The 14,146-nt window shown below is 52.0% G+C and overlaps 1 protein-coding gene across 3 annotated transcripts in view; it reads right to left on the bottom strand.

The window, feature by feature from the left end:
• Positions 1 to 515: 515 nt before the first annotated feature.
• TANC2 (tetratricopeptide repeat, ankyrin repeat and coiled-coil containing 2) overlaps positions 516 to 14,146 on the bottom strand; it is a gene marked incomplete at both ends in the record, with an annotated part of 120,677 nt that continues 107,046 nt past the window's right edge. For 2 of the 3 annotated variants that reach the window (XM_079547129.1, XM_079547128.1), the window contains 8 exons: positions 516 to 2,475; positions 4,090 to 4,190; positions 6,573 to 6,719; positions 8,257 to 8,348; positions 9,148 to 9,177; positions 9,709 to 9,841; positions 10,414 to 10,589; positions 13,752 to 13,875. In XM_079547129.1, the coding sequence (XP_079403255.1) occupies positions 516 to 2,475; positions 4,090 to 4,190; positions 6,573 to 6,719; positions 8,257 to 8,348; positions 9,148 to 9,177; positions 9,709 to 9,841; positions 10,414 to 10,589; positions 13,752 to 13,875 (2,763 nt within the window). The remainder of the gene's footprint in view (positions 2,476 to 4,089; positions 4,191 to 6,572; positions 6,720 to 8,256; positions 8,349 to 9,147; positions 9,178 to 9,708; positions 9,842 to 10,413; positions 10,590 to 13,751; positions 13,876 to 14,146) is intronic. The other variant, XM_079547130.1, reaches the window with a different exon arrangement.

The raw sequence follows: 14,146 nt of genomic DNA on the forward strand, positions 1-14,146 counted from the left end.
AGAGCTGGGCAGGGAACAGCCCTGCTGTGTGGCAGCCTGCAGACGCAGCCCCAGAAGAGGTTGTTGGGACACCCGCTCTGCTCCCACTGGGAACTGTCAGCAGTAGGAGCTCATTGAGACATAAGGAACTGATTGAAATCGGACGCGATTGTCTCCTGAAAAAGATCCGGTTACCTCCCACTGCGTAAGGGATGTTCCTGGCCTACCCCGCACCACGTACTGGGATATCCTGGTTGGCAGCTGCCAAGTGAGGGAGCTCAGCTGGAATTGGGCAATGTACTGCTTGGCTGATGGTGGCTTCACAGTCAGCTGGGGGACGGAAAGGCCGGAGCGCGTGCATGGTGTCTGACCACCGCACCAAGTACCGGAGAAACGTGGTCATGTCGCTACCAAAGAGAAATAAAAATAATAATAATAATAATAATAATAATAATAATAATAATAATAATATGCATGGAAATCAAGCTTGGAAGTGTGTGCTGCAAACATAAGGGTCTTACTCCAACAAGCGTCTCTTACACATTAGACTCCACAAATGGTCTCTTTGGTTTGATTGGGGATGTCTGCCCTTGCCGGGAGTCCCGGGAGAGCTGCCTGTACAGGTTGTCCTGGTAGGCCTGTGCCACCGGCAGCGTCCTCGCCACCTTCACATCGGGGTACGAGGAGGCCTGGGTGACTCTCTCCAGTAGGTCTCCCCGGGACCCATTGGCCAGCATCCCATGGGGGCTGTAATAGTCTTCCTCTAGCAAATGGCCATTCTGTGCATTGTTGGTTTTGTTATAAAAGGCAATGTTGCTGATTGAAGAAGGTGGGCTAAATGATTCCGGCTGGGGGAGATTGCCAGGAGACGTAGGGCTAATAACAGTGTCCACTGATGACACGGCCCAGGTCCGGTTCTGCTGATGGAGGTGGGGGTACTGCTGAGTCCGAGCGGTTTTATCAATGATTCCCATGAACGGCGTGGTCCGGGAACGGGCCGGCTCGCTGGGGTACCCACCCTGAGTGGGGGACACTGGGGACAGCTCGTCGCACGCCCGGTCGTAGGCCGGCTTGAGAGGGATCTCCATTTGCTGGATCGAGGCGGAGGGGCGGAAGTTGGGCGTCAGGTTGGAGGTGGATGAGATGCTATTGCTGGAGGGAGAGAAGCGCAGGCCGACGCTCTGCGAATGGAGCAGCGGCCTCGGGGTCGGCGGGTGAGGCTTGATTTCGCTGGGATTAACGCTGATGGGTCTCCGGATGAGGTGAGACACGTCCGGCGAGCCGAGCTGGCCAGAGGGCAGGGATGAACGCTCCAGGTCCAGCTTTGAGTGGCACATGGGGTAGTAGGAAGCAGACTGGCTGCGCCCTATCTGGGGGGTCTGGCTGTACCTCATGCCCCCCCTGTACGCCGAGGATGGCCTCTGCGGAAGATCTTCCTTGGCCAACCCTCCGTGCTGGCAGATGGCCCCCGCGCTGAGGCTGGCCTGCACGTGCTGCACGGGCCGACTGTCCCCTACGATCCCCCCGATGGAGCCCTGGTACACCAGCCTGCTCTGGTTGACTCCCATCTCCCCTGCCGCCGCCTGGTACTTGCTGGCCATCGAGTGGGCAACCTGGCTGTAGGCACCGGTGGGGATGACGGTGCTGGAGTGCACGGCTGAGCTGGGCTGGTTGCTCCGCACGATCTGCGCCTTTGCTGGCTGCAGCCTCAGGCCCTGCTGAGGCACGGCCACGGGCAGCTGGGGCATCTGGAAGGAGCGCTGCGACATTTTGGACAGGGGGGATTTGGGCCTGCCGGGAAGCGGGCTGACAGCACTGGGTTCTTGCTGATAGCGAACCGGGGAGCCCGACTGCGACCTGTACACGCTCATGCCGTCTGCAGGGGGGCTGGCGCGGTACTGAGGGCCTCTGCGAAGAGGAGAAGGCGGTGGGCTCTGATATTCCTTCCCCTGGCTCCCGACGGGGGGTGGGCTGAAGCGATACGAGGAGCCCTGATGGGCAGGAGAGGTGTGCGGAGGACTGGGCCGGTAATGGGAATTCTGGTGCGTCGGAGACAGAGTGGGAGACGTGGACTGGTAGCCCTGCCTGGTGGGAGAGCCCACCGAGCTGTTGGACCTGAAATCAAAGACCTGATGGGAGCCGAGAGGTGAGCCAGAAATATAGGCTGAGTCCCGGTGAGCCGGGGAGGGGGGTGGGCTCTGGATGATGGGAAGCCCTTGGTTTGGCCTGGACTCTGTCTGCAAGCCAATGGAAACGTTCTCAACGTCCTGCTCGAGGTACTCCTCCTCAAAAATGTCTTGCACGGAATACAGCTCTTCATGCTGGGCTTCGGGCTCAGGCTCTGCTGGCAGCGGGGGTGGCTGCTGCTGCTGCTGCTGCTGCTGCTGCACCTGCCGGCACTCCTCCTCCACCCGCAGCAGCAGCCGCTGGATCTCACGGTTGTTGGGGCACAGCTTGATGGCCTCGTTCAGGTCCTCCAGGGCTGCTGCAAACTGCCTGCTTGACAAAGGGACAGAGAGGAGAACTGAAGTTACTCTGCATTCGAACAAAGCCGTTCTTGAAGGATGCCGGGGGTTAAATGGCTTTGTCCGGTTTAAACTGTGACTGCTGCAGCTGGCTGCTGTCCTAAAACCCTCCCTGGGGTTTATTTTATCCAAATTGAAGGTAAATACTGCCAGCCACTCCACAAAGAGGGGAAAATATGGTCCTGAGATGGCACAACCCAGCGTAGCAGAACACCTCCACAGCGTGCATTACGGGCTGACTGATTACTTCTCACAGCACCACCACGAGCTCTGCCCTGTGTTAGCAAAGGTGAAACCAAAGCAGCTGAGCTCACTGTAGCCATAAACGAGTGTGCAGCTCTGATGGAACTGCAGCTGCTGACGCCAGTGAAAACGTCGCTTCTGCCCACTGCCAAGCACACACAGCGTCAGAGCTGGCTGCACAACACAGGGGTTCCCAGGGGCAGCGCTTCAGGCTCAGCTGGCTCTCCAATTCTGCAACGAATGTGGCTAACTTCTGCAGAACGAAGAGACCAACCAATGTTAGCAAACCTGCAGCCCCCCCCAGGGATGGCATGGCAACGGCAAGGCTGTGAGGAGTAACAGGAGGTGGAGTTCAGGGAGGTGGGCTGTCAATTACAGGGACATTGTTTGCTCTGGAGGAGAACCATCTGACCACAACTGTGATCTGAGGGATGATAGCCCTCCCTGGGCTGGATGTGCCAACACCCCGGATTGCTGCTCTATCACAGACAGAGAAAAACTCCCCAGCACCTCCCAACAGCAGCCTGAGCTTCCACACAGCCTACTGGAATCCAGATGCGAAGAGGAAAAGCCTCATCCTCTGGATGTGCTGACCTCAGGGCTGCTGCACAAACAGGGAAACAAACAAGGGCAGAAATGATCATAGTTTGTGCTGGAGAGACCTGGGGAGAAAAGGATGCTTGTATGCCTGGGGACTGATATAATCTGGAACCCAGTTCTTACGCTTCCTTAAAGCATTTTGGAAACAATGGAGAGGAAAGCCATGAAAGGAAAGGCACAAGGTCAGCATGGCTCAGCTGAAGGGCTCCTCAGCAGAACAGAAGGTCAGGACTGCGCCGCCCACATGGAGTGCAGAAGCAGGCAGCCCCACAGGGGGTCCCTTCCAGGGGATGAACATGGGAATGCCATGGGCTCCAGATGCACAGAAAGGCCATAGTGCACGGCCCAGTGCTCCGAGGGCCAGAAGCACAACAGCTGGCACAGTCACTGCATGACTGGTCACCAGCTCTGCCCTGCAAGGAGTGCTGCTGGGCATGGAGTCGGGGATTTGAGGTCAGACAAAAGCACTGTGATGAACAGGAGCCTGCCCCTTCACATAACATGAATCACTTTTTGCTTCGAGTTCAAGCTGAGGTTGAACTGAAATGTATTCTTAAAAGAATGCCAGTCTTGGTGTAAAGGCTCCCGGTGCAGCACAGTTTCCAAAGTCCAGCTAAGATGAATGGCTCAAAAACATTTACTCTCAGTTTTGTCACCTCATGGAGGAATGTTCCTTTGCCACTTCTTCACATGGGGACGCTCACACAGAGCTGCATGCACTCAGCTTTCTCTGTCTCCTCACCTGCTGCTGCGTTTGGCCCTTGCTCTTGCATAGTAAGCTTCGTAAGATTTCGGTTTCAGCTCCAGTGCTTTAGTAGCGAATTCCTCTGCCATTCCAAAGTCCTGTCATTACAATAGGTGGGCAGGTGAGTCATTGAACAGGCAGAAAAATAAAAACATACAAACTGTGGAGAAGATGAACTTATTACAGACATATTTTGCATGTTAGCTCTGAAAAACTGACAGTACTGGAATGTTTCACATGGATTCGACATCACTTACAACCAAAGTGTTCTGTTGGCACATCCAAGGACTCAAAGCCCTTTCCATGCTGCTGGATGCTGTGAGCACCCAGCAGAGGCCGGCATGCCACCAGCTCTGTTCTCATTGTGTCCCCAACAAGAACATGCAATCCCTGTCCAACAACCTACAGTCTTGAGGAAACATCTGGTCTCACAGAGCCTGGAATGTAATCTCATGAAGGATTCTTTTTCCACAGTTGAAAGCGATAGGAAACCTTTCCCACGCCCTCAGCTTCCCACTCTGAAACACTGACTTACTTGAAAAGGGCTGAACAAAGCTGTGCACGAAGGAAGGGACTGCTGGTACCCTGGGAGCTACAAACAGGACCTGCGTGGCCAAGATCTCCCACCTGGGCCACTATTTCACTGTTCTCTTGCCTCTCCCTAGATGTTATGTTGTTGGGAGTGGGAAGGAAAAGTGGGACAGTGAAGGATGGAGATGGGATGCTGAGTGGCAATGCCATGAGATCAGCTCACATCCTGCTGCCTGTCCTCAGTGCTGAGCTCAGGTGTGAAGAGGATCTCCTCCAACTGAATGCTCACTGCTTGACTTGACAGCACAAGGGGGAATGGTTTTAAAGTGAGATGGGGAGGTTTAGGTTGGATATGAGGAGGAAGTTTTTGACCCAGAGGGTGGTGAGGCACTGGCACAGGTTGCCCAAGGAGGCTGTGGATGCCCCATCCCTGCAGGCATTCAAGGCCAGGCTGGATGTGGCTCTGGGCAGCCTGGGCTGCTGGTTGGTGACCTGCACACAGCAGGGGGTTGGAACCAGATGATCACTGTGTTCCTTTTCAACCCAGGCCATTCTGTGATTCCATGACTCGGGCTCCAGCCCCTAGCAGTCCTGGCAGAAAGCACCCAGGAATACCCCTTGTTTGTCCAAGAACTCAGTAAGCAAAGCCCACCCTGCCAGAAATGAAGTTTATGAGCACAGCCCAGCCCAGTGTGCAGGGACAGGTAAGGCCGTGTGTACCCTAAAAAAAAACCAGGGTGAGGTTTAATCTCTCCCAAGGTGTCCATGCTGGGATTTGTTATGGGGACACGCTGCTGGGAGAAGTTGACGCTGCGATTCATCTGAGCAAAGAGGCCACAGAGCAGCATGTGCCTCACTACGGGGGGTGGAGGGGGCTGTCAGATTCTCAGGCATTGGCCAGAGGTTGGCATTTTACAGTTTGGCCTAAATACGCAAACATCTTCAATCAGATTTCTACTTCTGAACCTACAGGGGAACATTTCAAGTCTGGTCAGTGGCAAATACTTTTGTTTGTACCTTCAGCAGCAGTTACTGAAGAAATACCACCTAACAGACCAAAGCAGACACGTAGGTAAGAGGCAGTTACCCTCATGGTCCAACCTACAGGTACAAAAACTGCACAACTGCTTACAACCATCCAGTTTGTATCACAAACCCCGGGATGACCCAATGAGTAGCAAGCTGGAGATCTTGTCCTTTATGTGCAGGCTTAGCAAGGGGCTGCCTTGCTGAGAGAACATTCACACTTCTGCAAACTGCACTGTTCATTCCCCAGCACTCAGATTTCCTTTTCATTGCTTTTCATCTGTCTCCCTCCTAGCTTAAAGCAATGAGGGTGTCACAAAATCCCATCCTCCCTCCCCATGCAATCATCGCTGGCGGAGATATCACTTTTTGAGTCTACAGAGACTTGAAAAGTTGTGGAGGTGAAAGTCTGAGAGCAAGGGGGAGGTGGCAGTGTGCTGGAGAACAGACGTGCTGCTGAGGTTTGTCACCAGATAGATGCTGCTGGATTGGAGCAGGGAGTGACAGTGCTACGGCAGTGCTGGGAGGAGAGGGAGTGAGTGGGGGTGTCTGCAGATGAGTCACTGCCCTGGGGAAGCATCAGCCCCCTTAGCATCTGCTCCTTCATTTTAAATTAATTAGCATTCCAAGGAGAGCATCTCCTGGCTCCTCCTCCCTCACTACTGCCCTAGAAATGTGAAAAATGCCTCCACCCCCCAAAATCCACATCACCATCAAAAGGGAGTGATAAAAAATTCAAAACGCTGTAAACACAGCCATGAATTTTTCATCACCACAGATGCATATTAAATCATTACTTTGCTCCTCTGGCAATACATAAAATACCCGTGCTCTGTGAAGGACAACCAGGGCACACAGAGGAGACCACGGAGGTTGGGGCAGGGCTGCAGGAGGGACGTGGCTCTGAGTGCTGTGTGACTTACATTCATTTTCCTTCGACATCGGGAGAGGTTGAGAAGGAGCGACACCTTCAGCTCACGGAAGGTTTTCAGGTCTTCCCCAAAGCCTTCCCTGGGGAACTTCTTCAGGGCGTACTGGTAGCGCTGGGCAGCCTCCTTCACTTTACCTTTCTGATAGAAGGAGAACATGTCAAAGCAAATCCTTTGGGTGAGTTTACTGCAAAGCACTGCCAGACCCATGGATGTTCTGGCGGTGAAGGTAACATGATCTCATTATTTAACTGTTCGCTAGAAATGAAAGCCAGACCATTCGTCCAGTATCTGATCTGGAAATGCAGATGCCATGTGTAAGCTGAGTTCTCCCATCCCAGGCAGCAGGGAACTCATCAAGAATTGTTTTAATAACTTGATCCAACTCCATCTGGCTTATGGACAAACGAACTTCTGAGTTGGGCGACCAGTAAGCCAGCTCTGCAGGGCCCTACATCCCTCCCAAAGGTAGATGCACTCCTGGCAGCCCACCAACAGCTCAGTGGTTGATGCTGTGCACTTCAGAAGCCACACAGTGCATATCCAGTGCAACTTCACGGTGCTGAGGAGTAGCACTCTGGCAATGAGCCTTCCACACCACTCTGATGTGTGATTGACTCAAACCTCAGCAAGCACTAGGGAGGGTAAAGAACACAAAGCGTCGGTCTTTGGGTGCAACAGCAATAGCAAAGATAAGCATTACTGCACTGATGTGGTTCTGATGTTGGACAAATGGATTGGGATTCATCTCCTGGACTGCAGATGTTTAGAAATTAGGTGTCTGCATCTAAGCCTGTCAGCTGGGTTCCTTTTATCGTTACTGGGACGCAACAGTCACCTTCAAAAGGTGACTCAGCCTTGCTATTTTGGGCACCTGCTTTTGGGATGGCATGATCTGTGCCCTGAAGGGGGTCATCCATAGCAGCTGGAATGAGAGAAAGAGGACAGAATGGGATCTGGGATGCACACAATTCATGATGCCCCAGACAGAAGTTTTGCAGCTATGAGCCGTAAGCTTGAAAACCTCTTTGATTCAGGTTTCGGAGTCGCATCACGTATCTCTGGTAGATAACTGCAGTTGCAATGCCAGCTTTGCATATTTTCTCCTTTACCCTTGGAGCCTCACAGTGAATCATTGTTGTACTTGCACATTTTTATGTGTGTGTGCAGATCTTCAGGTCTTAACAACACAAGGAGCGAAAGCAACTCTAACCACAATGGTAAAACACATCCCACGAGCTAAAGGACAATGAAAAAGCCACCTGCGTCTGTTTCCACCACAAAAAGTTCCTTTTCCTTCACAGCACTTCTCTGGGCTATGCTGCCTTGTTGCCTTGCTCACAGCTCACAGCTGTCAGGTAACCACAACGCTGCCAGATCTGACGGGATGACATCAGCACTGAGAACCTCTGGAAAGCACTTGGGTTCTGGTGTTTTCAAGGAGGAAATGAAGCGCTGGCTCAGGCCCAGAACGCAGACAGCTTGGCTTTGCTTCAGCTTTGTTAGGGAGTTTGGCATTCAACCTCCCCCTCCCCAACCCCACTAACCAAAGTCAGTTTCAGCACAAGGAATCCTGCAGGCTTTAAGGCAGCAGCACTGCTCACACTGCTATCAAAGGAGGAACAAATACATGCTGTAAGCTGCATTTTCCCCACCTCTTCAAGAAAACTCTTCTCACCTTGTAAAACATGTCTCCCTCTTCCATCAGCTTGCTCAACAGGATGATCATGATGTCTGGTTTGGAGGTGGCCATCGCCCATGTTGCTGGACCTGCAGTGTACAGGATGCATGATGGGTAAAAAACTCATACAATGCAAGGGTGGTAGGAAGCTGGGTGGAAAAAATATCCTGGGGTGGGAATTTCTGCTGGAGAGAACAACTTGTGGTGTGGTCAAAGAGCACCCAATGATGGAGCTGACAATTCCTCTTGTACTTAAAATTAATGGCATCCACATTGCAATGGTTTTTCCTTGGCGGTCAGTCATTAACGCTGGCACTAATCAGCACGGCCATGTGGGGAAATGGTGGGAGCCATCTCCACGAGAGGGCAGTGCTGTTTGCAGAACTGGGGTGGGGGCAAAGTGTGGGGGGAGTGAGAGGCGTTTAAAGGGCAAATCCAAGTGGTTACATCAAGAGTAACAGTACATAATTTACTCGTGAATTAATAGCTGTATCTATGAGCGTAGCAGCAAATCCTGGCCACAAACTAGTGCTGAGTTGGAGATGCTCTGAAGCAAAGAAGTGCTGTGGGACAGCACAAGGGGACCCAATGCAGAGCATCGTTATCTGACTGATACTGGGGTGGCAAAATCTGGGGACAGCTCATTAGTGTGGGGGAGGAATAAGTCACTGCTATTTCTATAAGTAGATTCAGTACATTTTGGGGGAAGCAGGTTAGTTTTTGAGTTCAAGTTATTCTCTGCAACAGTCATTTAAAAAAATTATTCGAAGGTGAGGTAAATTAAAAGATTAGAGGTGTTGGGGACGCATGCAGGCTAAATCAAACAGGAGAAAGCAAGGCTGACAAAGCTATCAGATCGAGGCTGATGCTGACAGCAATGAGATATACCTCGTGGGCGACTCGGTAACGTCTGACAACCTTCAAAGAAAGGAGAAAACAAAAAGTTGTAGGAGAGAGGGGAAAAAAATGGATGAAGGTGAAAAAAAAAAAAAAGAAGAAAAAAAAAAAAAAAGAAAGGAAAAAAGCAGCTGTGAGAGGCAGGCAGCAAAGAAGCCAATGCACCAGCAAATCCCCTTTCACAGGAAAACGCAACGTGAGCGGCTGCGTGGCGCAGTGCAGGTAACACTGAGGTCTGAAGCGTATACAGAGCAGTGAAGGCAGCAGCTCACAGCAATGCATGGACACAGCACGCCTGTCGGCTCGGACTAGTAAAGATAGAAAAGGCATTACCGGAGGAAAGACCTTGCCAAAGAAACAGTTGTTTATTCACTTTCTCTAAGTGATATGACAGCAATAAAACATCCCAATTTAACACGTGAACAACGGCGCTCCTGACTCGGGGCTGCTTTCGGGGTACGAAGCAGCAGTGGGGCTGAGGCTGCCTCCGGGTTGGGGTTTTCACTCCGAGTGCCCCCACACAGAGCTGACCGGGTGTCCCCCAGGCCCTACCTATCTTTGCTCCTTTCTTCAGGAGGGTGACGACCACCGAGGTGTTGCGGCACCCCACCGCCCTGTCCAGGGGACGCATCCCGCTGTAGTCGACGTGCTCGATCATGGCCCCGTGATCCACCAGGAACTGAACCTGCAATGGCAAACCAGCCGTCAGCTTGCTGGGGAAGGACATCCAGCAACAGCTTACCCAGCTCCAACTAAAAGAGGGGAGATCTACGTCAGATGCTGGGAGGAAAATCTTTAGCCAGAGGGTGGTGAGGCCCTGGTGCTGCCTGGAACTGTGGGTGTCCCACCTCTAGAGGTGTCCAATGCCACTCTAGGCAGCCTAAGCTCGTGGAGGGCAGCCAGCCTATGGCAGGGGGTGGGGCAGTGGGGTCCCTTCCAACCTGGCCATGTCGTGGTTATGCGGGTCTGTGGTCTTCAGGACCCCCTGCAATTCAACTGTGCTGCGCTTCTATGCGCCTATGATCTTCAAGGTCCCTTCCAGCCCAACTCAACCATTCCATGTTTCTATGATCTTTAAGGTCCCTTCCAACTCAACCGTGCTGTGATTCCATGGTTCTACCATCCCTAATGTCCCTTCCAACCCGACCCATTCTATGACTCAGTGATTTGCTATACCAAGCCATGCTGTCTACACCAAGCTGTGCAGTACTACTTGGAGGGGTTAAGGCAAGCTGCCCTTTTGGTTCTGCCACTCACCACCTCCGCGTCGCCGTAGAAAGCTGCCAGGTCCAGTGGTGTGCGCCCATTTTTGTCAGCGTGGTCGGTGGCTGCCCCATTCTCCACCAGGGCCCTCACCACGGCCAGGTGGCCCTTCAGGCAAGCCCAGCTGAGGGCTGTCAAGCCCTCCTTGTCCATCAGAGAAATGGAGGCACCTGGAAGGACAAGTGGCAGCTCACTTGCAAGCTCTATGACACAACAAACCAGCACAAACTCTCCACGCAGTGATGACAGCTTGTTTTTAGAGAATGATACATGTAATTATTAATTACTTTATTAGCATTTCTCTCACTCTGCAGCTCACCCTCCATCACAACTCGAAATGCACTGATGGGAGCTGTGCAGGCAGGTTTATTCACACTGAGCTGCAGGCTTGTTCACACTTCGCTCCGCAGACCCTCCTGGCAAAAGCCTCCGAGCAGCAGGGTGGATGTGACATCCCTCAGCTGAGTTGTCAATCTTTCCTTTTAACTGTTTTTTGGTGTTTTCTTTTTTTTTTTTTTTTAAATCCAGCCTGTGAATCAGAGCTGGGGGCCATTCTGCTGTTTCAGCAGGCTGCGGCATACCAGGGGAACTAAATCACCCCCATTCTTCCCCAGAAGCGTGTATTTCCCCCTCCTCACCCCCCTCCCTTCTACCCAAATCAACACAATTTCCAGCAGTATTTCTCCCTGAACTTTACCCAATACAAATACAACGTTGTGGGATAAACTACTGCCAACTGCAAGCCAAGGAGGGGGGAGCTTGACATTTTCTTGGATGCAGAAATTGCGCTGCCATACCAACGGGTCAGCATTGCTTCACACAGCATATGGATCCGCATACGTGATTCGAACAGCAGCATTAAGTGAACACTCCTCTGCGTGGCACAAAGACAGCTCCTGTTGCCATGGCACACGCAGGGCTCTCGCTCTCCAGCGTGCAGAAGAGATGTGCATCAGTTCTGCTGCTCCGAGGAGCTGTGCCTACCTGTGGGATGCTCCTGCCAGCAGCCTGGCATGAATCGCTGCAGCAGTTTTTCTCCTGTAGGTAAACTCTCAAGCATGTGTTTCTCCCTGGCTCCAGAAAGCTTAGCAAGTGGGGGAGGAATGTGAACATCCTGAAGTTCCCATTCATCCCAGCTGACACATCCCTGGGTAGCACACATTGCCCAGATGACAGTGAGCTGCTATGTCTTCCAGCTCGCCCATCTTGTTTGTGGAGGAGCAAAACAACGTGAACATTTGCTGGAGATCATGTTCACAAATCTGCATCTAGAGCTCTCAGCACAGCCCCAGCACTGTGCCTGCTGCGTGCACAGCACGGCTGGGGCAGTCTGGTGTGCTGAGGTGGCACTCTGCTGCCAACACTGCTCCTCATCTCCTGCAACCTGCTGTATCACTGCCCCATGTGGAATCCACAAATCCTTCTGTGAAAGCTCTCGAGATGATCCTCAGCTAGCTGAGGCCAACTGCTGCTCCACTACCAAGGATAAACCTCATTTCATTCCTTCTCAGTTGTACCAGCTCCCTTCTTGCAATTAAACAAAGTCCTCTGTTGTTGGGTGGTCCTGTGCGGAGCCTGGACTCAGTGATCCTTAAGAGTCTCTTCCAACCTGGGATATTCTAGGATTCCATGATTCTCTAGTGCAGATCCATGAGCTGGACTCAATGATCCTTATGGGTTCCTTCCAACTCAGGGTATTTTACAGTTCTCTTATTTTTTCCCTCCCTGCCTTTTGGAGCAGCTGAGAAGGCTCCCGCACCAAGAGGGAAGCTGGAAAGCTGCACCATCACCCAACCATCCCATTCCTTCCCCAGTCCAAGGGAAGAGCCACCACACAATGGAGTGACATACTCAGATTTTCGGGCACCAATGCAGTGATCCAAGCTGAAGGTCCCAGTGAGCAGACAGTGCCACAGCAGAGCCAGACTCTCATCAGAACCTCTGTGTGCTTCTCTGCTCCTTAATGCATCCTGCACTCCCCAGGGGTCTCTGACCCACTCACAGCATTAAGGACGTGGAACAAGTACAAAGTCTGGAGGGGAATTGACTTCAAGTGCCATCAAAGGTTCTGTCTGGATACAACAATGGACAATGGACCGACAGCTGCTCTGGCAGGGGTACAACCAGGGAGGTTTAATTCATGGTTCACAGCTCTGCTCCTCCTCTGCTCCTCACAGAGCAGCAGGTAACTCCACCAGTCCGGATTTCAAGTTGATTGAGGACTGCAACTCGGTTAATAAAAAGTGTTTACAAACGCTGGCTGCGTTAATCAAGCACAGCCAAACGAGATTTGCTTTGCAACACTCTAATTACTGCTTATGGCTTATGATTCACACACTTTGATTTTAATGAAACATTAAACAGGATTGTTAAAGCCATTTTAATTAACATACCCTATATATCACTGTACTCTGCCCAGGCTTGAGCTTACTTTTCAGGACCACGTGTTACGGCAGATTCAGTGCTGTTTAACGAGCTACTTAGATGAACAGTCCCTTTCAAGTACAAAAGGTTTTTATGGCTTTGATTTCTTGGACCCTCAGCTTCGTGATCACTGTCACAGCCCCATGCAGGGCAGTGCAAGTCCCACTGGCCTGTATTTAAGAAAGGACAGAAACCGTGGTGTCTGTACAGGCAGCAGGCAGTGTGCTGCTCTGAATCACCTCAAACGTGACATCAGAAATGAATAAAACTGAAATACATTCTTGCTGACTGAATGACTCCGAGCAAAGCAGTTGTTAGACGCTAAAAGCACTGAGCAAGGTGGATCTGTGAGTACTATCTGTGAGTACTAGACCTGAAGAGCACACCGTCTTCAAAACACTCAACACACCAAATCCTTTCCCATGTTAGGGCTTTACCATCCCATTCACGTGGGTGTCAAAACCATGGGTAGCAATGCTAGCACTGAAAATGGGAGTGATATCACACCCCAACCCCTGGCCCTGGGGCTGAGCATCACTCTGTGGTCTTGCTTGCAGTTCAGGTGCATTACTCGTTGATTTCTGTCTGAGGGGAAAGCTGGAAGCACAGCTCAGGGGCACACTCTGCCCTCAGTGCCCAAAGCACCTCTCATAACACTGCCATTGTAATTCCTACACAATATGTGGTTTGGAGGCCATGAGTGTCAAGCACAGAAAACAAAATATACAGCCAAGATGAGTATATTGCCCATAACTGTGCCTTCCAACAGCTGGGGAAGTGATGGGGACCTCTCCCACTGCCCAACCCGGCAATGGGGCCGCAATCCCCACCGCTGAGGAAATGCAGAAAGTACTGGGAGGGGACTTGCTGTGGTCAGACCCCAACACGCTCCAAGCACGTGCTCTAACCTTGTGCAAGCAGAAACTCCACCGTGCCCAGGTGTCCCTCGGATGCAGCCATCATCAGCGGTGTCCGGCCCTGTTTGTCTGCCATGTTCACGTCGGCGCCGTGGGTGAGCAGCAGGTCCACAATCTGCAACACACAAAGCAAGGGCACACCTGGAGGAGTGCTAGAAGGAGATGGGAGCTCAGAAGGTCCACAGTGGTCCCTGCATCTTAAGGGTTTGGCAAACCTTCCTGGAAAGCAAGCTGGGCGCGGGGCTGACCTCACACTCTACAGCTCCCTGACAGGAGGCTGTAATGAGCAGGGGATTGGCCTCTGCTCCAGGGACCAACAACAGGATGAAAGGTAATGGCCTTAAGTTGTACCACGGGAGGTTCAGATTGGGAATTAGGGACAATTT

This window comes from Tetrao urogallus (assembly GCF_951394365.1).
Source record: "Tetrao urogallus genome assembly, chromosome: 26".
NCBI classification, from domain to species: domain Eukaryota; kingdom Metazoa; phylum Chordata; class Aves; order Galliformes; family Phasianidae; genus Tetrao; species Tetrao urogallus.